The sequence below is a fragment of the Siniperca chuatsi genome, linkage group LG11, assembly GCF_020085105.1.
Source record: "Siniperca chuatsi isolate FFG_IHB_CAS linkage group LG11, ASM2008510v1, whole genome shotgun sequence".
Classification (NCBI taxonomy): Eukaryota; Metazoa; Chordata; class Actinopteri; order Centrarchiformes; family Sinipercidae; genus Siniperca; species Siniperca chuatsi.
Window position 1 is genome coordinate 23,033,713 of NC_058052.1, and position 24,313 is coordinate 23,058,025.

The following is a 24,313-nucleotide window of genomic DNA, read 5'->3' on the forward strand; positions in this document are numbered from 1 at the left end:
ACTATATATATTCCATTATATGTGAGGGTGAGTTGCCTAGTAACCGTTAAGCATCTATGTAGTGACCAATAGGAGTGGACCTGTACGGGCAGCAGCGTACAAGCCTGGATCCATATTCAACTTGACGGAGGAAAACTGACATGTTTTTAGTAACCACTTGCAAGGGCGTAGCTAGGAGTTGTGGGTCATATGCACAGGAGCCACTTCTCCTCTCACACCCACAAGTCCTTGCCATCCAATCCATAGATCGAAACACACCTCCACAGAACAATTTTCTGATCAGTTATGGATGTCCTGATAGCACAACATTGGCAGTAGTTGTTCACTAGCAATCCCCATGTTTAGAATCTGTCCATTAGTACTGTTTTGTTGTTGTCTGGACAGGAAAAAAAGTCACATTTTATTGCTTGTACCAGTTTGTTTGAGGTAAAACCATAGTTGCTTTATCATATCTTGAGGAAGCGTTATTTGTTTTGGGTTTTATATATTTTGGTTGATTTGACCTTTTTATTTTACTAGTAGATTCAAAAGTCTGTAAATATTGACATGAGTCAATGATCTGTCATTAAGTGTACAAACTAGAGCTAGACCCAGAAATCCAGTTTTGGTCAGGCTATAGTGTAAGCACAAATGTAAACAAAAGTCAGCTATATTTTCAGAAAATCTCTTAAAAGAGCTGGTTTTTGAATTCACATTTCAGCCCACAAAGTGTGAACTCACCTGGGGCCTGTTTTTAAGAAGCAGGTTTACTGAGTCATCGGGCACATTTTCTGAATAAAACCTCAAATCTGGAGCATTGACTGATGTAAAAAGATTGGTTCTGCAAAACCAGATAACTTAGTAAAGCAGCTTCTTGGAACAGGCCCCAGGGTCAGATAACTGCTACATAGCTATCAGGAGCTCGTACATTGTGATTCAAGGTTACTGTCTCTGAGGTTATACTATGCATATTATGGTGCCTAAAACATGCTTCTGTACATACAAAGGAACACATAAACCACACTCAAAGGCCAAGAATTAAGAGCAGCATCTTCTGTCCATGACACATCATCAAAATAAACAACAGTATCAGTGGCTTTTGACTTTCCTATAATAAATACATTAACCAGAGACAGGTAAGCTAAAAATGCTCACAGCACCTTGCCCTGCAGCAGTCTCAACTCTCTGTCAGAGTGCCGAAACTCAGGGCATGCATGTCGTACAAATAGTATGCCAACTTATGGCCTGTCAAAATGTATTCTTTTCAGCTGCAGGGGAAGGTTGGGGGCAGGGACACACAGTTGCTTAAGCATGTAGTGGAATGATCTGATGCTAAGGGGACCATATCCTACTTAGCAATCAAGCGCCACCCACATAAGGATCGAGCCGTAGCTAATGTATAAGAGATAAAAGCCACAGTGAACCACCAGCAGAAGTGATGATCAACACTACGTGATCCACACTGCACTTCCAACCAGCCCACTCAATCTGGATTTATTATCCTCACTGGCCATTGCATCTCTGCAGTGCTTGGCTTGCATCGGAGCCAGCAGTCACTGGCCCAGTCCAAACTATTGTCAGTAAACATCTATTTGGCTGGTATGTCAGTCTCTGCCCAGTGAATAGAAAGGTTTGAAGTAACATTAAAATGGCATGTCGAGGGTAGCTTGCCTCTGTAATTACTGGTTGGAACAGGATGTTTAAGGGATGTAATGCATGAGAGACTGTTCAGTAGTGCTCAAAAATTGAAAAGGTCAAAATGGATATATACATGCAATAAATTCTAGCCACTGATACTGATGTAGGAGCAAGTGAATGAGAGTTTGAGTATTGTGTTGATTCCAGTTTTATTTAAAAAAATGTTGTACACCTACTAGGTTTGGGCAATAGGATAAACATATCACCTGTTGGCAAGAAGCAGAATCTATGGCTGAGTGATGTTTTTTGGCTGATGTAAATCACCAAAGTAAGTGTCTTTTTATTTCTGCCTCATAACCATTCAAGGCATCAAGTGCTGCATATCACTGGTAGCAAAGGAACCAACAATATGGGGCTTCATTCACTGATAGCCTTTGCCTGCAGTGTCTTACGCAGTGATCCATAGTATTAGAGTATGGAGCATTAATGTAATTACTGGTTGAAGGGGTGACTGTGGCCAGTAGGCAGAAGTTTGCCAAACCCAGATGCATAAAGTAACTGCCAAATATTCATCCATTTCCAGAAAGTAAAAGTAATGACATTTTTATATAAAAATGTGATGAAAAAATAACCGTTGAAAATAGTTTTGTGTTGTTTTTATACCGGTGCATGTAGTGATTTGAAAAAAAGACATTTTAACATCAGTGCGTCCCTAATTTGACACCCTGACTGTATGTAATATCATTAAAGTTAGTCATCTAGTAACAATTGTAAACACATGTAAGGATTTGTTGCTTTTATTTGTAAGTTGAATTGTTGTGAATTGAATATTTGGGTTTTGGACTAAAAAAGCACCTTGAAGACATTGCCATTTAAAAAACTGTTACAGCCTTAAATGATAAATACAATCCACTGATTATTGTTTGACCGGTGCTGTCCCTTAGTGCTGTCATCACTGTGTGCTCTCTCTGCCAGGACCTTCTTATGCCACTGCATTAGGCAATGTGTCCCTGCACCGGTGACACAAGGATGAATTCCTGAATTGGGGAACAATCCGGCATTGAGCTGTTAAGTAAAGATAAGAATATCATTTTCTCATGTTCTTTGCATTTGGTAAATACAGTATAGCTTTGTCACCACTAGTTTAATACTTAAGAAGATTTGGGCATTGTTAGTTTAAATAGTGTTATGAGGCCTCCAAAACCCTTTTATAGGTAAGCCTAAGTCAGGGATAGAAATGGCTGAGAGGATTAGCCCTGCCAGAGTTCCTTCAGGCAGCTAAGATTTTGGTAATTATTTTCATATTTGCACTTGACTCCTAAATCTGGCAGATCCCTGACACACACATATCCACACAGAAATGCACACACATCAACATAGAAGCAAGCATGCATGCAAACACACCTACCCAGGCAATATTACAAATTGATGCTTCGAAGAACGAGAGAATAACTGAATGGCTGTGCAAAGAGACAGATGTAAACTTATAGCAGCTCAGTTTAATGGTTGCACATATCCTCCATGGCGTCTCGTCTATGTAATAGAGTAGTAGGTTATTAGTAATATTGTGTCAGCTGGTTATTGGCCTGGGTTTTGCCTGCTGTACAAAGTTGGGCTGAAAAATGGAAGGGTGAACTCTATTTAAAGACCAATCTGAAAGCACAGCTTAGCTCTGCACTCTGCTGTGACTCTGGAGGGTTGAGTATGTTTATCATAAAGCCCGGCTATACGGCAAGCTTGATACTCGCAGACACATTTGTGTGGAGGAGGGGAGTGTTGTGATCCCTGACCTAATCAAGCAGGCAAGCAAAGCAGCGAGAAAATGCACAGCAAATAAATTGTCTTGAACACACTTTTTAACCTCAAAAATAATGTGTCACTAACTTGCACTGTGTGGCTTAAACATGACAAGCTAGACACACAGATGTGTTTTAATTGATTCCCCATGTGCACACACACACACACACACACACACACACACACACACGAGTTATTTGCTTTTTAGATTGCCTTGTAGTTTATCATCATTCGTCATTTTTGCCCCTCACAAGTTCCCAGAGCCCTAGAAGACAACATTAATTTGCAAGTTTTTATCTGATAAACAGTCCAGAGAAAAAATAAGTAAAAAGAGAAAAGCAGCAAACCCTCACATTAGAGAAGCTGGAAACTGTTCAGTATTTTTCCTTAAAAATGACTTAAAGGGTTGATTCTCTGTCGATCAACTAATCAAGTAATTGTCTCAGTACTTTCCTGTTTCCTGTAGTAATTTCTGAGATTTATTGAGCCTAATAAATGTGCACTTGATGACATTTGATCACAGATTCCTGCTGCTGTGATTTCAGTCTTACTTTGGATACTGAATGGCCAAATGAAAGGCTGCTGCAGCATCCAGCAGCTTTTTTAACATTATCTGCCCACCTTGCTCTCTACCGAAAGTATCAATACAGCGAGCAGCTGAATGAGGCATTTTGTCTGTTGTGAGAGATATTGACTTGTATACAATCATAAGACAACAACATTGCCTCTTGACACCCTCGGCTATGTTTGTTCAGCAGATGTTGTATTGAATACACAGATGTTTTTTTTTTAATAGTCAAGTACGATAAACATACAAATTTGACTTGTTGGCATTGATACAGAGACATATTGGAAACAAACATTAATTTTGCATGTTATAGTACATTTCAATATGCCTAGTACAGTGAGAACAGGATCTTGGATATCGTGCACGATGAGACCATAAATACACACATACGCACTCAGGTCTGAAGCAGAATTTTGAGGCTGATACTGATGTTTGTCCTCATGATGAAATCAAGGTAGGGAATATGGATCAGTCCAGTGTGTCCGTCACTCCATCCATTGTGGTGTTATGCACAATATATCAGGCACCACAGATGGGAATCAGGGAATGATGCATGCCTCTCATCGCTCCATTCCGGCATCTTCTAGGTTGCACTCAGAGGGCACCACAGTGATTAAATGCTACATTATGTGCAATATCTTGAATGCCATAAATCAGATTTTGATGCAATTTATTTTGGTCTTAGGATATGGAATGGGAAATTTCATGTCATTAATTCATTCTGATATTTATCTCAAAAAGGAGTGAGTGAAGTGTGCAAATGTGCAGCGGCCTAAAAGTAAGCAGGCTTTTAATTAAAAGGTTGCTTGTCCGTTCAACACATTTGGACAAGAAAGTGAATGAGTAGCAGATGCCGCTGCCTCATCCCACTGCCCTCGACTAAAGCACTAAACCCCCAAACTGCAAATAAGGCAGCCTTCAGCTGTATATGTGTGTGTAGCTGTGTGAGAGAGGAGACGGGCGTAGCTGAAAAAGAGCATTCATGCTCAGCAAACCTGCCCTGGATAGATAATGGTTAAATGAGAAATCTCAGGTTTTATAGTTTTTAGTTGTGTTTAAGGAGTTAAGGTGGAACCTCCATCATATCAATAATGAACATGACCAACTATACAGTATAATGGATTGGGTGTGACTTTTAGGCATACTAAACAGTTTTTTTTGTCTGTGTGGAAGGATCACTTACTACTAACCAAATATTAATTTTGATTTAGCTTATTTTATAGTGAGAGCAGAATACATTCTCATTTTCTGCCAAAGATGTTTCAGAAAAGCCCTCCACATACTGTACTCCCTAGCCTTATGACTGGGTTCTGCAGGTCTATAATTAGCTGGGTTTTGGGGTTGGCTGTAGCAACAACAATGCCAGACTCTTCATTATGCAAAATGTGTTTTGTGTGCTAAGGCCTAATTGATTCTGAATGAAGCATGTATTATTAATGAGCCAACACGGGTCTCTTTCTCTCTCTCTTTCTGCCTCTATTCCTCTCTGTGTATGCAAGATGCCTTTTCACTTTGTTCACCTCCTTTTTTCTGCATTTCTATAATCATCTCATCTGATATGCTCCATTAGCATCTACGTAAAGGGGCAGCTCAACAAGAACTGCATGAAGTGGTTTGTTACAGAAGACATGACAAGAGTTACTCCAGACCCCATGTTAGCCACACCAGTAACCTAAAGCAGGCCTTAGTTAGTACACCTGTAATCCTCAACACCAAATCTGCTTTGCTGTAAGTCTCTCTACCGCCAGGGATCCTACAGCTAGAACTTAAATGACAGTGGACGACAGTGATGTAGTTGAGAGTGCGTACTTCCAACACTGATTTACCCACCATTTTGTTTTGATATTTTTTAATCCACCTTTGTAAGCTATTCATCAATAAGGGTCAATACAGAAAAAACATTTTAAAGTGGCTGTTTGCCTTAGTTGTTTGAACAGTGACTTGGATTTTTTTAGTTTGTCCATCCATTTATATTTTTCAGCTTTTACTTCTACGTCCTCTTTTATTTTATTCTATTTTGATTTATCTTTTCTCACATCTCTCGTTCTCTCATAGTTTGTTATTGTGATTGGTTTATTTGAGTCTTATTTGACTTATTGCATGATTAGCTTATGTTGAGTTTTGCCAATAGTGACAAATGGATTTGTCCTTCAGACCACTCACTGACTTGCCAACTAAAGAAAAATGCACTTGCAGTCCCCTCAACACTACCTGGTGATGTCCACTCTGCAGTAGCATCTCCTAGTCTTACAATAGATACTTTGAGGACACTGACATCTTTTGCCACTTGGATCTGTTTCATCTGGTCTGACAGCTTTCTAACTAATTCTTTGCTTTTTGTGAAACCTCAATAACTAGCTGTGTGAACCTATGTTTGGTGTAGTTTAAATTAACTCTGGTGTACATTATTTGTCTGTTTAACATGTTTTTTTTGCTGTGGAAAACACTTTCATTCTAAGTTTTTTAACTCTTTTTGAACAACCACACCAAGACTACTTAAAGGTGATTTCTGGTGCAGTTCATATGTGGTGAGCTTTGACTTATGTGAAATCAATTTGTCTGCTTATCAAGGCAACAATTTCATGTACAGGACTCCTAGTGTCCTTTTCTCTCTTTCTAGATGTGTGATGTATTTTATGACAGCTGAAGCTGAGGTGCTGTCTGGACTCATGTCATTACCTACTATTTCTGCATGACCTCATCATGACCATCAGACAAAATAAATAAAAGTATTCAAGCACAGTGAAGTGTGAAACCCATGTAGCACTGATGATACCTGTGTACAACTAAAAGGCAAGAATGAATCTTTTTTTTTTCTTTAGTGCTGACCTAGTGAACCAAAATAAAGGTGTGAACAAAAACCTTAGTCTCATGTAGCATGGTGAGGGCGCATTGAGATTCTGTCCTTGAACTTGAGGACACTGGTTCAAGGCCTTGAATCCAAATTCCTGGTGAAGTGAGCCTAGATCTTGCCAACCGAGTCAGTAAGTCACTGTATCTCTACAGCTCTTGCAATGCTGCTCTGTAGCAGAGCAAGCTCTGTGTAGGGGAGCAAACAAAAGGACTTTTCCCTTCGGGGATCAATAAAGTATCACATTGTCACTATTACCCTCTGATCCACACAGGCAATGGGACACCCAGTAATGGTGTAGTTATGCGCTATGGCCTGAGCTACACTGGAATTCAATCCCTTAAACTGGCAGTGCTCAGCCACCGTCAGCTTGTTGTTCCATAGAGGAAAACCATGTATATATGTCAACCTCTGATCACTGCACTAGCGGCTGACTCCGCTCTCCTGACAGGGTGTCAAATGCTAAGTCGCTCTCCTGGCTAATCCTGTGTCACCTCTTTCTCCTCACTGCTCTTAAAATACCACGACTTCTTTGAAGTAAGTCTGCTGTTGTACGGCAGCACAGCGATTAGCCAGTAGATTACATAACTGGCAACTTTTTTCTAGCCAGTTCAGTGTGTATAGTGTATCTGTATGTCACTGCAAGCAAAACACAAGAGTAGCACTTCTTATCTGTCACAATGTGTTACTAATATTTTTTGGGTATGATGACTTTTGCAGTTTTCTTTCGTTTTAACCACAGCGGGAAAGTTGTTTTTGTTGCATTCACAATGGGAAACAAGCAAGCCAGTCGAAAGTCAACAAACTTACATAATTAACCTCATGTGGTTTTTGTACTATATACAAATTGGTAAAGATAGATTGTAATATAAGAATAATTTCAGGCTGCAGCATAACCTCAATTCCGCTTGTGGAAATGTCAAAATCCATTTTAGGGTTTGCTGTAGTTTGTGTAGGTTACATTGTGAGAACATTCTCAATGCAGTTATTTTGTGCAATGCAAGTTCAAATGCCATGGTTTTTGACTTCTAAAGTGGGATTGAATAGCCTCAAGTATTTCTGAGCTGAATGCGCCCTTAGTTCAGACTTTTGTGGCCGTGGACCTCTGATTGAAATTCCTTACTTCTGTGTTTTTTTTAAAGCCTGTGTGTGTACGATTTGTGTAGCATTGCTTCCACTAATTTGAAAGGATTTTCACATAAAGGGGCTTTAAATCCAACTTCCTTGACATCTGCTGCAGTCAGTAGCTGGTATCCTGGACACTGTATGTAGTCCATCTCCGGACTTGGCTACTGGATGGTTAAACAGAGCTGCCAGTTTGCATGTCCAGTTTGCCAATCACAGTCTCAGTTTGGTCCTTGATGGAGCTGCTGGACAGTTGCGGTCTATTTTTTGCTGGCCCGGGGCATCTCTCTCTCTCTCTCTCTCTCTCTCTCTCAGCTGTAGGATCCCCATCCCCTCACCCCCACCTCTCTGCAACAGGGACTCCTCACTGGCTCCCATGTGAGCGTTCAGCCTCACTCTGCCAGCAGTCAGATTCACGCTCAGTGGACACTGCAGTGTTGGATGGGATGCAGATATGACTGCTGAACATGAGCCAATTCGACACACACACACACACACACACACACACACACACACACACACCACCACGCAGTGTCTCTGAATAGTATGGTTCATTTAAAGAGCCTTTGCGTTATGCGGGCAGATTTGATGCCATGTATTGCATGATTTTAAAGAGGCTGCACATGGAAATAGGAAACAGCCTCAAAGGGTTTGAGTGCATCAATCTTACAGACTGATGCATCTGCACCTGTAACTTTGTCTGTATTTGCGTTAGGACTGCAAAATTACCTGGGTGATTGTGCATGTGTATATGAATTTGTATATTTACATTTGTGTTGAAGCCCCCGACTAAAGATTTTCCTAGTCACTTGTCGTTAGTTGAAGCCATTAGTAGACTAGTCGTTGCACGTTTATGATATTAATTTAAATATATATTTTTGGCGCAACAGAAACACTGCTACATTACAGAGAAATACAAAGCCGTAATTATGAGCCTTGAAAGTGTACGACGCGAGCCGCAAAAGCGGTAATGATTTTGAATGTGTCGGAACAACCTGCAAGGAAACCTGAATATTTTATTCATTTATTTCAACACAATAACATCACACAAGTCTCGGCGTTCAAAACACAGGAATAAATAGCTTACAACTTCACAAAAACAAATACTCGCTGACTTATCAATACGATGGATGATGTGTAACATTATTTACAAATTAACTCGCTACAAACTCGCTCCTCTCCTGTTTCACGCGTCTCCTGTCCCGCCTGACCACACTGTGTCTACATCGTCCCCGGAGTCAGAGTCCCGGTCGGAGCCGCTATGAATCACCTCTGTGCTGTATTCCCTGTCGTCAAACTGGCCTCCGTCCGTCTCGGAGGCTGTGTTCGGTCCTGGTCTGCCCGTGTTCCCCCCGCCCCGGGCCTGAAAACCTCCTCCTCCCGGCGGTCCAAAGCTCCTGTGCTAGCGGTGCCCGGTACTCTGAGCTTACAGTCCGGATAGAGTCAGCTAATATGGCCGCTAAGTTAGGTAACTAGCTAATGGCAGCTAGTACCCACGGCTGCGCCTGTAAGTGCCTGTGTTACAAGAGAGACGGTCCATGTTGCAGCGCTCCCCTGAGAGTTTCCGCTCGCAGCTCCCGAATAGACTTTGAGGAGTGTTGTTTTTGTTTTTACACATAGTAATAAACATATGGGCAGAAGTTACAATCACTCACTTGTATTGAACAGTATAACTCTAGGGTCTAGAGTCTAAGCCATTAAATTTGCAATCCTGCCATTCCGTCGATTGGCAGGATGCAACTACCTGGTAATAAAAAAACAAAGTTACCTGTGCTTCTTTGTATCAGGAGGTATAATGTCAACAGCCCATGGTATCTCTAAATGTTCAAGTACAGAACATGGCTGAATGCTCTCTGTATTGTCTGCATTATCCCTGTTATTGAGAAAACCTGTGGTATGAAAATAAATCCAGTGCTCACCACAGATCACCAGGCCCTGTTGTCTGGTGCCCTTCCTAGTAGGTGCCATTGTTCTTTTGACAAACAAGGAAACAATGTAATCGTGTAGAAAATAGTTGAAATATTGCAAGTTTGCACTTTAGCAATTTTTGATTAGTATCAAGAGCTTTATAATGCTATATTCTTACTATAAGAACCAACCCAGTGTTTCCCAATTTTAACTAGTAAAATAGTTTGTATGTGAATTGCATAGAATATAATTCACATCGTGGAATAAAATGCACTTTCACGAGAACGTTAGTCGTGTTTGTGGGTTATTCATACTGACAATACCAACACATTATTGCCTGATTTTATTTGGCAATGCAGAAAATTCAACGTGAAAAAGTATAATGACATGCACTCAAATGCAAAAAGGACACTATTTCAGATAGTGTCAGGATTGATATCCTATTAGCAATCTTAGAACGCACATTTTCAGCAATACCCATCTGTAGTTGTTGGTCAACATTTTGTTTCCGAGAGGGTTTGTAACCACTGCCAGTTTATCTTAAATAAACTTAACAGATGTAATGGGTCTCTACTGAAACTCCAAATATATTGCACATAATTTGAGGTTGTTCCAGTACTATTATGATGTCTCCAGTTACAACATTAGCTAACACCTCTGTTTCTCTCTTTCTTCAGGGAAATGAAGCCAGTTACCCCCTGGAGATGTGCTCGCATTGTAAGTATTTTAAATCTTTGCTTGCTCCAGTTATACAGTGCTCAATTTGGTTCAAAGAATAAGACCCTCTAAATTTTTATCTGATTATAGTTCATCATTTGCAGGGTTTCCCCCAGAAAATTGACACACTTATTAAATACATGGCATTTGCCATTTGCTGTGAGAAATAGATAATAGATAATGTACTGCTATATCACAATATACGATATGGCTATCCAGACATACAATTACATACACATAAAGCTTTTATCCGTAAATCCGTATTATTACACTATCTGTTATCCTTAGAAAGTGCCATGTTTGGTTTAATTGTATTTGCTTACACTCATTTTATGTTATTATGTTTTATTTTTTATGTATAAGTGATGTGTTTCTGAAATCGTGACGATGTCATCTTGGAATCAAACTCTTATGTTCTTGGTGATGTTTACAAGATGTCTGCCTAGTGGACATCTTTGAGCTCCTGAGCTTTCAGGAGGAGGAGAGCTGAGGATATGACTCACATTTTTTCTTTGTTCGCCTCCTTCACCTTCCCTACCTGATGATACAATAGCACAACATCTCAGCCTCGTGTTGTTGAAAAGTCCTCAGAGATGCAGATTTCTCACCGCTCGCTTTGGTGCAAATGGCTTGATTTAGACCGTGTGGTTGTTAAGAAAATGGGTCCGCTGCTGCTTGTGTTTAACGAGCACTGAGACAGCGACATGTCCCTCTGTAGTGTAGGTGTACTTCAGGGACTATGTCGCTGTTTGTATTGACCTCATCATGTCTCAGAAGAGTCACAGATGAATAATTGTTTTGACATCAGGGCTTCGAAGTTAGTTGTTGAGATTTTTGGTGCTGCAGTTAAGGTGGTGTAAGAGGCAGACGTGCAGTAAAATATCTTTATTCTCCAAAACGTTAAGGCTAATTATGAGCTATAATCTTGATCAACTAAACATACACTTACAATATAATAATTGATATGCATTGTAGCTTAGTGACTGTGCAACAACAGAGGACTTGCTTAAACTCTTTTAAGTACAATGTGTCATTTTAAGATCACCCGTGTCCTTGTGTTGCAAAGTAACCCAACCAAGACACACATACAAACACAAACCTATTCAAAATGGCACTGCTTGTTGAGTGGGCAGAGCTGGGGACACACTGTGGCTTGTCCATACTTAGATTGTACTACTGTAACATCATGGGGGACAGAACCTTGGCCTGCCAGGCCTTCCAGGCATTCCTCCCCCAGGATTATGCCACCATGGTGAGGGGAGGTGGATTTGGATGATGCGTGACCCTGAACTGAACCCATCAAGGACCTCTACATTCAGTCTGGTATATTTACAGCGTCTCTCCATTTCTCTGCCAGTCTGTTTCTCTCTGTCTAGCTGCCTCTCCTTATTCACCATTGTCTGTTTGTTTTTCTTTCTCTTTTCTCTTTGACTGTCCTCCATATCCTTCTTTCTTTTTCTATTTAAAGATGCTATATAGGCTTGAAATACAAGTACTCATCAGAAATGCAAAAACATCAAATAACTTCATTTAAAGAGATAAAGACAGACATTTTTCAACAATATCAAACTAATCCGACACTAAACCAATAGAAAACTTATGAGAAATTACTAAACTAAAGGTGTAACGTGCAAACATTGAATGCATGCATATTAGCTAGGGATGCACCGATATATTGGTCGATATTTTCCTTGTTGACTGCTATCAGTCTATCGGCAAACAGGAAGACATACACAGATGGCAGCGGCTGATATTTAGTCGCATCAATTTTGTGCTGGCTAAATTTTGTGTTGTTTTTTTGCATTTGTTGTATAGCAGGCTAAAAAAGCTTTTGAAGCAGTTATTTTTCAAAATAAGGTATCACATGAAATGTTTTTCATGTGAAATAAGGTTATATTTAAGATTGTTTCATAAATTTGTATGATTGACTTCATGCTCATTCAAAGATAGTGTAATGAAGAGCTGAATGTCTTTAAAACAGTAAAGTTTTCACAATTGGTGCATACCAAATATGAGCATTTAGATACTTAACTGTAAGATTACTTTTTTCCTTCTAGATTACAGATTTTTTCAATTTGGGAAAATGTTCATACTGTAATTGCTACTATCAAACATTGTCTTTTTGTCCTCCTCTGTCTCCTAGTTTCTCTTTCTTTGATTTTATTTCTCTCTCTTTGGCTTTCTCCCTCTGTCTCCCTCCACCGACAGAGCAGCTGTTCAGCTCATCAAGCACTTGGACAGGCAGGCATTGGTTGTGAAGAAATTAGCCCTGGCCTGCTGGCCAGATAAATTCACTGTGCTGCACTTCAACCTTATCGCCCTCACTGAGACGTAAACCAACAAAGTCTAACACCCACTCACCCGTGTCTGCCATCAGACAATTCTTAACTCTGTTTGCTGATGTTCATAAGATCAACGGGAGGAGTTTGTCTCTAAGAATCGCCTTTATAAGATGTATTGTGAAGTAAGGTCATTATTCTATGCTATCCTCTTATCAATGCAGTGTCTAACCCCTGCTGGCTTAGCCAAGCTTAGATCAAGCAAAATTTAATGGCATACTTGTGGGAGCGTGCATAATTAGACACACAAACCACACACACACTTTGCTAAAGTGCATGCACGCGCCCATTCTCTTCACCCCACACGCATGTACACACATACACAACCCCCTCAATGCATCATGCTCTCACAGAGAAACGCAGCAGCGAACCATTGCAGGCCTGTCTGCCTCTGCCCAAAATAAACGGCGGGCGACTCACTGGAGTTCCTTGTTGCTAGGGGTTTCCCTGAGGGCGGGAGCCAGAGCCTCTGTTGGTGGGGTGAGTTGGGGGTTTTCTGATGACGGCATGTCTATAAATATACACCATCAGTGCGCTGCCCTGCTTCGTCCTCAGTTTGGTCCATGCAGGCAAGCTGTACATTATCAGAGCAGCCAGAGCAATCAGACTAATGCACCGAGTGCTGGAGCTCTCCTCTGTAGTACACACACACTCTGGTGTATGGCATCCTCTTAACAGTGGCCTACGTGACATAAGACAGACAGAGAGAAGAGGGGTGGGTGTGTGTGTGTGTGTGTGCGTCTCTTTTATTAGTCCCAGAAATTACCTGATTTCCAGATTGTGTTAAAGTTACAAAACCATGAACAGAAGTGCTGATTAGATATATTTACTTAGCTATCATGAAATGTAAGAGAATAAATATAAAATATGATGCCATTTTTAAGATACCAGCTGATTTAGAGAAATAACGTTGGGAAACTTAATGAGAGACTGATTTTAACCAAGAATGGTTGTGTGTTTTTAGATCCTACACTTCCCATAATGCAACTCAATGGCGTCTCTTCGTTAGACCCTCCATGACTGTTACGCGCCCATGTCTTTCAAACTCCCTGCCCCCAGTTTGTAATGCAGTCCTTCTGTTAAAGCTGGGAAATGCGATTCTGGGGAAATTCAATACCATGACAATTATCATGATATAGAGCGAACAGCCACACAGCGAGTAATGTAACTAATGTTAGCTAGGTTTTGGATTAGCTTAGCTAGGTTGTGGGTTAGCAAACTGTCCCGACAGTTGCTGCTGCGAAGCTTACAGCCAGAGAGGACGAGATGGTTTCTCAGAGCCAGCAAACCAGCTCCAGACAGCGATACTCACAACTCTCCTGCTACTGTAGCAAACTATGGCTTTTTTATCATCTTGTATCTGTCTATAGCACACTGTTGTCAACTGATATGTTTCCAAGGCAACACTCCACCCTCATTGGCTCAGTACGCCATGAAGCTAACTGGCACAGTGTCATGTGTCAAACTCGTGTAATTACTGAGCTGTGCATGTAACCTTCTCATGTTTACCCACCCTCACACCTTATCTTGTGTGTTTGGGGAGCTATATACAGTAGGGTCTAGGCTGTAATTATTAGTAACATGCCAACTGAATTTTGCTCTGTATATCAGCCCCCCCCCCGCGCTTGTCTCAGTTGAGGTTCGCTGTGTTAATGCAGTCACATGTCTCCATAATGTGCAGGGTGAACCGTTTGAGGGCTGAGCATGCTTAAGAGGACAAATTCATTAATGACATTTTGGGAACATTGTGTTTTATAATTAAACAAAAATGGGGAGGAAAAGCCAGTTGCACTTAGCAGATTTTCTGTTCACACAGCTGTGCTGCTGTTTAATGGTTAGCTTGAGCTAGCTGACTGTTAACTGTATCAGTAATGTTGCAGGGTTAAGCAAAACATTTAGTGTGTGGTCAGAGATGCTGCCCAAAAATGAGGTTGTTGACATCTTGCACCAAATTACAAAAACAGTGGTATTGATATTGGTATTGAACTTGCTGATACTTGATCTAAAATGTAGCCATTCTTACTTTAGTTCAACCAGTCCTGATGACACTGTTGTAAAAACATATTAAACTTGCATTTCTAGGTGGCTTGTAATATGCAGCCTAAGAACTTAAGTTCAGTATTTGACACACAGACACTATAAAGACCGTAAGAACAGCACAAACCGTACAGAAGGACGTGCAAGACAAGCTATGGACCATAAACCAGAAGAAGGACCATTTGGCCAACGGCTGCAGTATTTTCTTATGTTAAGTGATGCTTATGTGTGTGAGACAGACATAGTATGAGCCTCCTGTGTGCACTCAAAGGCTGATGACATCTACATATGCATGTGTTTTCATGCGTACACCTTATGAACAATTGTTTAAATGTTCCTTCTCCTTTCGTGTCTGTGTGTGTGTGTGTGTGTGTATTTGTGTGTGGGCTACTTTGGGGGGCTAACGGGTTCCAGTTGCCTAGTAACACAGTTGAGGGTGCATATTGCGCTTATGAAAGTGTGCGTGCACTTGCGCGCGTGTGTGAGTTGTGCTCCGTGGTGGAGTATACGAGATTATCATAATCATCTCACAGTTACATTGGGTCTCCCTCAGAGCCGCTCATTAGCATAGCAGTGTGAGGAGCCTCTATGACTGTGCAGCCGTCTCAGAAAACCATTTCTTTCACATAGGAACATTTTTGGATAGTTTTCCTTTGAATGTTCCATTAAATGAAATATGCATCCCTGGGTGTATTATTCCCCTATGTTATCATTTTATACCTAATAAAAGTAATGAAAAGCACATAGTTCTGTATTATTATCAAACCCCATCCTTTTCTCTTCCTATAAAGTGTAAAAAAATGTTTTGTATATAATATTAAATATTTCATCTGATCTCAATCACTTTTTCTGCAACAGTAATTTTCCCTCCTGTCTGTAATTGTGTATGCAATAAGAGAACCTCGTATCCTTTCCTCCCTGACTCTCATATTTGCGCCCAGCACTTTTTCATCAAGCATGGTCATTTTAGGAACACAGCTGTCCTCTCAATACAGTGTTCCAGTTTTTTATTTGATTCTCTTCTTCTTGTATGCAAACCAAGGTTCACTAGTAGCTTATTTGTTGGACAGATTGTATAGCTGGTGATCTAGCAAATTAAGCTTATTTTACTGCACTCAAAAAAAGAGTTTGCATAAGAGCACAAGATAATTAAATCAGAGAACCTCGTTAGTTTATTGGGTGTTTTCTATGGAGCCATAAGCCTCCAGCTATGATACGATTCGGGAATCTCTGCCTCTTGACAATAACAGTTTTCAGAAAGAACCATATGTTGGATAAGTCAGTTAAACTAACTGCTGTAGTAAAAGTCTAAATCATGAGTTTTATTTGGCTCAGCTGGGAGCCACGTCTGTCTGTGATGCTGGCAGACGTGGGACTTGTTGGTTCGAGAACGGAAAGGGGACTGTGAGAAAGCTGTTGTCCTTGCTAGCATGAATAATACATGTACCTACTAACTTGGCAGCTCCAGACAGCAAGAAGGGATCTGGGCACAGTGTTCAGATGTTCCCCCTCAGCGACTGCACCAAAGTTTGTTATGTGCTGAAAGTGTCAGAGCGATTTTTCATCTGTACTCCGGCTTATCCCACTGACCTGACTGTGTAGCAACAAAAGGTTAAAACTGTGACAGGGAGCTGGTTTGAAAGATTACCTTTATCTTTATCTTTATCTGCTGTTTGGAGGGGAGTTGTAATTTAAGGGCCTTACTTTTTATGAGTGTATACATATTTTTGTCTCTGCAACTAACAATTATTTTCATTATTAATTAATCTGGCAATTGATTGTTTAGGCTGTAAAATGTAAAAAAAAAATATAATAAAAATATCCATCACAATTTCCCATAGCCCAAGGGGATGTCTCCAAATGTCTTTTTTTGTTTTTGTTTTGTTTGATCAATAGTCCAAAACCCAAGGTATTAAGTTTGCTATCATAGATGACTACAAAAACCAGCAAATATTTACGTTTAAGAAGCTGGTACATGGTAAATGTTGGCATTTTTCTATTTAAAAAATGACTTAATTGATTTACAGCTCTACATATTTGGCATGGTTGGCCAGAAGGGGAATGAAACCCATAACCCTGGTAGTGTTAGTGTTAGTGCTTTTTCTGTCTGTTGAACTACACAGGGAATCTAATCTAAACAGGAATCTTAACCATGTTGAACTAAAAGGGAGCACTGCTCTCCCAGTTGTTCTGTGCCATTGGTCTTGCACCCACTTGTAGAATGTGGGGGGTGTGTAATATCTACAGGAAGTGTGTCAGGAAAAAGCTGACACATTATATTTATAACCACACACACAAAAAAAGACACATCTAGCTGTGCCACAGACTACCTTGATTTAATAAATATGGCTTTGATTTAAAAGGGAGCTCTACACCCTGTATGGTGATTATCTGTAACACTGATGCCACTCGCACAGCCTAAGCCGCTATGAGCCAAGCCGGTGTCATGTGCTGGGAACAGGAAACAGGAGGCTGCTGATAAGGAAGTGTTTTGTGTCAGAGGACAGCCATGTGCTCTACTCCGATAACTCGCACCTAGTAGACACAGAAACCCTGTGGCATATATCAGATTTTGTGCGCGTGTGTGCAGATTCATCATATATCAGGAGTTGTTAGGAACACAAAAACAAAGCAGTAAACCAGCTACCTAATCTACCTTATGTGTGCAAAAAATATGGGAACGAGAGTATAACAAACATCCGTTGTATACTGAAGGGCTGTGTTTCCTACTGATGCACAGGGCAAAAAACTACTTATTAATCAGCAGGCCGCAGTGGCTTTTGCATCACAAATTCAAATTACTAGCTTGCACAGCACACAGACACAATTTACCACTGGCTGATGTTAATGCTGAAGATGAATAAGAGCATTGTCCATCAAGGAATAGCAAGATATGAATGAATTCAAGTGCTTACTCAAACCATCAGTGTGCTGCAGATCTCTATTTGTCATAGTCCCTTTTAACGTCTTGGTTTTTCATTTTCAGTAAGTCATGTTATTCTGATGTACTCTTATTATAAAATATTTATTATACCAGGGCTGCAACTAATAATAATTTTCATTATTGATTAATCTGCCGATTATTTTCACAATGAATCAGTTAATCATGTTTGTTTTTTAAATGTCAGAAAACAGTGAAAAATGCCATCACAATTTCACCAAAGGTGACATCTTCAAATGTTTTTGTTTTTGTTCAGATGTCCACAACGCAAATATATATTCAATTTACTGTCATGAAATTCTGCAGATATTCACATTTGATAAGCTGGAAAGTGAATTTTTGCCATTTTTGCTTTAAAAATTACTTTTAAACAGTTAATCGATTATCAAAATGATTGCTGATTAATTGGCCGATTAATCGACTAACTGTTTGAGCTTTATATTATACCATATGATAAGTACATCACATTTTTGTGGGAGTGTCTTTATTATGTAGTTGTGAGTATTTGACATGTAATTGTACATAATACATTTTTCCTGGGAAATTTGACATGTATATTTCTCAGGACAGGTGAACTGACATAATCTCATATTCTCCACCTCCATTGTTTTCTTGCTGCTTGTTCAAAACCTGAAGTTCAAGCCTATATGGCATATAATGTCGTTACTGTCTGCTTCTGTGCACTTGATGACCTTTGATGATTTTATAGCACCTTTTGAGCAAATACAACTCACTTTGTTATCAAGTGACTTCCTGTCAGCTTTACAATTGAAAGAACGACATAACAGTAAAACCTGCAAACTGTCCAGTAGAGGAGCATTACATCATAACTGTTTTATATTCCAAGGGCAATAAATGTAAAGGAATGATGGTGTAGACACATGCTGACTGAACAGTGTACACTGATAATGTACAGCATGCAGGGACAGAGACAAATGTGCAGCTTAGTTGCACAGTGGACTTCAGCAGATTGTACAGGTGATACTGCTCTTTACTTACAGGTTCCTTAGTTGTAGTGACCCTCCTTAGTGACCCTCGTACCCTGTATGGAAGTATATACATTTGTTATGTTTCTCCACTGATTTATTTAGGGTTTTCCTTTAATTTGCCACCTGTTACTGAATTCATGATGGATTTTATTGCTGCCTGTGTTATGGCTACATTGTGTTGTTGACACAGGCAGGAGATATCAGAGCTGGCAAAAACTCCGACATGTCCTGCTGTACTGTAATTACTACCAGGATGCTGAAGTGAAAATGTCTTCAGCTCACTATCTGTCTTAACCTTTAACTTCTTTTTCCACTCTTGGTTGCTGTGCCGTTATAGTTTACATCATGAGTCAACCTTTCAGTCTTATCTTTTTCTGTGGTTTACCTAAACCGGCTGTCCTCATGAAGGTCAGCAAACCTGATCAAAACTGGAATGAACTGAACTCTTAGTCTCATAAATCTGTCACACCTCTCCATTGTCCCCCCTCCCTTCACTCCTTCCCTCTGTTAGCTATGTGGTAAGATTAATAGATAGCCCATGTCATTTAGGATTTCAGATTAGAAGTAGTAGTTTGTGGTTGGCCAATGGGATCATGTGACTTATATAGTAATTAACAACTGACTTTGTTATTGCTTCTGGATTACTCCTTGCCATTGTTCAGTATACCGGCCAGGGAGTTAGGGCTGTTCCTGATGGCAGGGGAACGAAAGATCCAGACCCCTTCTGATAAAAAAGCACCAGTAGACAACAAAGGCTGTAAGTTTGCAAATGTATTATCTGTGTGTTTGTCTCTCTGTCTTTCTGCTGATTCCTCTTTTCCTCTACCTTTCCGTTTTTTTCCTATTTGAGGTTCACAGCAGTATTGTCAGAGCAGTACCAGGGTGGGCTTCATGTAAAGCATGTAATGAATTGGAGCTTTTCAATAGTTGCACCAATTTCAGGTCTCTCTGGAGAAGAGCAGAACAAAATGTACTGTGGTTACTGTGGTTCTACAGCTTGGAGCGGTTAGCTCAGTCCTGTGCAGGCCGGAAGTGGTGTCCTTGACCTAGTTGCAAGTGGTGGCTACTAAAATATATGACTACTGTTCATGCAGGTGTTAGTAAGGATATTTATATTCTGCATAAACATCCACTGGCTTAGTGTATGTGACTCTTTATCCATCTTGGGAGACTGTTGCTGCAGGTGAACACCATGCCATTTTCCCCAACTTTTTTTTTTTCTTCTTCTTGTCCTAGTATTTCTTCCCTATATGACTGCGTTCAGGGGGCTGTCAGAGCACCATTCATAAATGTCTACACAGAAAATGTAAATGTCTCATCCGGATCTTCTCCCTCTCTCTTATTCTTTTTGTCTTTGTCCAGTCGATGCTGATGAGATTAAGAGGCTAGGGAAGAGGTTTAAGAAACTCGACCTAGATAACTCTGGCTCTCTCAGCGTGGAGGAGTTCATGTCGCTGCCGGAGCTGCAACAGAACCCGCTGGTGCAGAGGGTTATCGACATATTCGACACGGATGGGAACGGAGAGGTGGACTTTAAAGGTATGCAGTAAACTTTAGCAGAGCACCCAGTTCATTCAGAAAAAGTTCACTTGTCTTTTATCTGACTAAAATAATAACTAAAAGATTGCTTTGGTTTGATTAGCTGTCATCTTTTTAGGCCTTCATTTTTACCCATAATTTTAATTTGAGCCAGCCAACTCATGTGGAATGGATTTGCTATGTGAATACAGTGTGTATTGAGTTGATATTTGGCATCTAGGCTCTAATCTTGTCACTCCTTGCAAGCATACACCAAGCTCAGTATATCTCAGTGCATGACTGCAGATGAGTGAGCTCAGGAAACCCATTGCCTTGAGTTGAATTTTAATGCTGAGCTGAATATGAAGTGCATGGAGGAAATGTGATTGTGACTATCATATATATTTGACAGAAGTCATGTTGCGTTTCCCATCAAGCCAGTATCACAGGGAAATTCTTGAAATGTGAAAGTACTGTGTGCTAGACAAATCATGTTTACACCCCTAGAGCCAACAAACAGGAATTAACTTACTAAACTACTTACTTAACTACTAGAGACCTGGTTTACAATGAGTCAGTAGAAGCACCCCAAAAAAGGGCAATGACTAGGAGGATATATGCCACAAAACCAGTTTTGTCAATATGAGTATTCATATTTCACCACTATGTAAATCAGTAGCATGAAAGCTTCCTAACACATGTGTTAAACAACCACCAAAACAGAACTAGGAACGGCCAGTACAAGAACTTAATCCACCATTAATACCACTGCAAATACTGCTAATACTCCACATACTGTAGGTAGATGGTGGCAGCATAAGAGAGCACAAGGCTTCATGTTAATACTGTATTAATGTCTTTGTGCTGTTCTTGTATGTACTGCAGGGGCTTGTGGCTTTTTTTTTTCATCTAACAATATAGCAGCTGCATATACAGCTGTAGCGTGTTCCAATAGCATTTAGTGTGATTTGAAGCTCATTTGCTGTAATAAAGCTGATTTAATAGCAAGGTCCATGTCAGTGCACAAATACACCGCATTTGAGTATTGAAGAAAATCCACTTTCTGAACTGAATACATGACAACATGAATACCCCTAACTCTTAAAGATAAGTTTTATAAAACAGACCTATTTTTCTCCGAGTTTAAAAATACATAATTATCTTGGAAGTTCAACTACAATGCATGATTCAAAATAATCAGATCTCGATATCTAGCGACTTTGCACCCAGCTGTCTCTCTTGTTTCTCAACGCTTCATTACAGTAGGAGTATTTTCCAAAATGAAAATTAGGGAATTGAAAACAGGGAATCTATATATGAATTGCCAGAGATCTGGAGTCTTGGAAGTCAATAGAATGATAATTAAATAGTGGCATAGCATTGAATAAAAACTGGGAAAGTTTGGGGAAAGAGTTCTAATACACTGATTTATTCTTGCGTAATTGAAGATGGACTTGGACAGCTCTGTTATTGGTATTGCCTAGCCACTATCAATATACAGTATATCACAAATAACATATTCACATCCTGCCATAATGTTAACATCAGCAATATTGAAGTGAAGCCTGATAAGCTGTAAAACCCAAACTGATTGTTCTTCTTCTCTCTCTCCAGAGTTCATCGAGGGAGTCTCGCAGTTCAGCGTCAAGGGGGACAAGGAACAGAAGCTTCGATGTAAGTAAAACTGCTTCCCCATTAAAACCACATGTGGGCAGAGGTAGCACTACTGGTTCAAGGTCTCTTATCTGCTTGTTTTGCTGCTTTGGGACTAAAACCAGCCGGGGCTTTGTCCCCTGTGCCTCACTTGTTCTGTTTGCTTCACCTTGCCTTACTGCTACAACAAACGGTAAATGTTGAGCAGAATTACAAAATTAACTTTTTGGCTTACCTGCTAAAGGCTAGTAAAGCAAAAAAATCTCCTATCAGCAATGATTATTTTTCTAGCCAGGTTAATGTATGTGGAAATATCACCCTACCAGATTCCAGCACTGTTTCTAAAATCAAGCTTAAAGCTAGTCAACCACTCTCAAAACAAAGAGACTGGGAGAAAGTTGAGATGCTGCTGCTTTTAGTGGAGCCAGTGTAACTGGAAGCCAAATAAGAGCATGTTTGATAAGGGCTTATTGTTTTGGTTTGCTCACGACTTTACTTTCTGGTCAAAGTTTAAGAACAGGTAAAGACGAAAGACTTCATGTTGATGTCAGTCTGGTTGGTGACCCTCAGAGATTAATTTATCAAAGACTTAACACTTGGTGCTCTGTAGGTGTTGCTGTGTAACTCATTGACACTCCTGTCTACCTTTGCTTCTGTTCCTCCCTTCCCTCGTACCACACCCTGCACCACAGTCGCTTTCAGGATCTACGACATGGACAAGGACGGCTACATCTCCAACGGCGAGCTCTTCCAGGTGCTGAAGATGATGGTAGGCAACAACCTGAAAGACACGCAGCTCCAGCAGATCGTGGACAAGACTATTATCAACGCAGACAAGGACGGAGATGGCAGGATATCCTTTGAAGAGTTCTGTGCAGTAAGTGGAAGCCCTCCTGGGGTATTTTGGGGGAGGTGACATTTCTGCTGATGCAGCGTGATACGGTGAAGGCAAATGTCAAAGGGCCAGAAAACTCTGGAAAAACAAAACTGCTTTTTGCTTAGGTTGGACAGCACTGGGTTTCAGTTTCATGCTTCCTGTTGAAATATGGTGTCAAGGACTGTAAACATAGACTGCTAAAAATACTGAGCTAGCACTTTGGCTGTATTACTACAGTACTATTATTAGTATTGGATCAAGCAACAAATAAAAGATTACATATATTCTACATTGACGCCATCCAGCTGAAGCTTATCTAACAATTTACAATGAACAGTTATTTACTTTTTACAGTGAAATAAGCTTATATTTATAGTGAGAAGGCAATAGTCAGGAGTACATAGTACCTTAACATTATTCCCACATCCTGGGATAAGCATGTGAGAGGGGCGAGTACTAATATAAGGCGAAAAATGGGTTAGAAAAGCAGAGGTAGAGGTTTGTTTCTTTAAAACGAGAGCATATTAGAACCAGCAGAGCATATGTCAGAGTAACGAGGGGTGGGGTTGGGGTTAATGAATTTCTTTTGAAAAGATTTTCAGGCTGCACTGGCAAACATGGAGTGACTCTGCTGTATTACTGCAGTGAGAGGATCATTGCAACACTGGGGAGCAAAAACCTTCCCAAGCAAGAGGGAATTTCTGTTGTAAAGTCCTCCTTTGTTTAATTGGACTCAATATGCAGGCCTTAATTAAGTAAAGCTAACGTTATTTATAAATTACTTCAACCACCAAACACTCTCATACAAATCTGCTTCACAGAGAAATACTTAGAAATCATCTACAAGAAATGACCATAAACATTTGAAAAAGTTGGGTTACTCTCTCTAAAAATTGGCCTTATAATTCGGAGAGAAAGTACATGGCCTTAATTATCTAATTTAAGATCAAAGAAGCAAGTCTCTTTCAACACAATTAGTGTTCTCTTGTTGAAAAGTATCTTCCACATAACTGGTCTCTTGTTGGACCCCAGTGGAACCTATGCTCTGAAACATTTTTCTGAAATCAAAGGCACCAGCTCTAACTGACAGCACAAGGCCCACATTTGATAGCTGTATCTCTAGTCCTTGTGGGAGTGTACGGTATTTCCAGGAGAATATTAGATCCTGTTTTAAACAAAGCAGCGCTGCTCAGATACTTCAGGGTTCAGGGAAGAGACTGTGTGATACGATTTCAGTCTGGCTTATAGTAGTTGTGATCTGAGCACTGCAGGGTGAAAGAAACTGCAACAAAAAGGTGTAAAAATAAGACGAGGGATATAAAAATATATTTAGTCGAGAGGTTGGTAGTAGTAAAAGGAAAGACACCTTCAGTGCT

General features: G+C 40.2%; 1 protein-coding gene and 1 long non-coding RNA gene across 3 annotated transcripts in view; both read left to right on the top strand.

Moving 5' to 3' along the window:
- The window catches only part of LOC122884142 (calcineurin subunit B type 1), a 28,858-nt gene that overhangs the window by 889 nt on the left and 3,656 nt on the right, over positions 1-24,313 (top strand). The window contains exons 2-5 of one of the 2 annotated variants that reach the window (XM_044213589.1): positions 10,544-10,583; positions 20,252-20,428; positions 22,022-22,081; positions 22,753-22,937. In XM_044213589.1, coding sequence (XP_044069524.1) covers positions 10,544-10,583; positions 20,252-20,428; positions 22,022-22,081; positions 22,753-22,937 — 462 coding nt within the window. Of the gene's footprint in view, positions 1-10,543; positions 10,584-19,551; positions 19,647-20,251; positions 20,429-22,021; positions 22,082-22,752; positions 22,938-24,313 lie in introns of those variants that run through there. The other variant, XM_044213588.1, reaches the window with a different exon arrangement.
- Positions 10,597-17,092, top strand: LOC122884145. The gene is made up of 2 exons (XR_006379819.1): positions 10,597-11,906; positions 12,792-17,092. It is a non-coding gene; the product is annotated as an uncharacterized LOC122884145 (long non-coding RNA).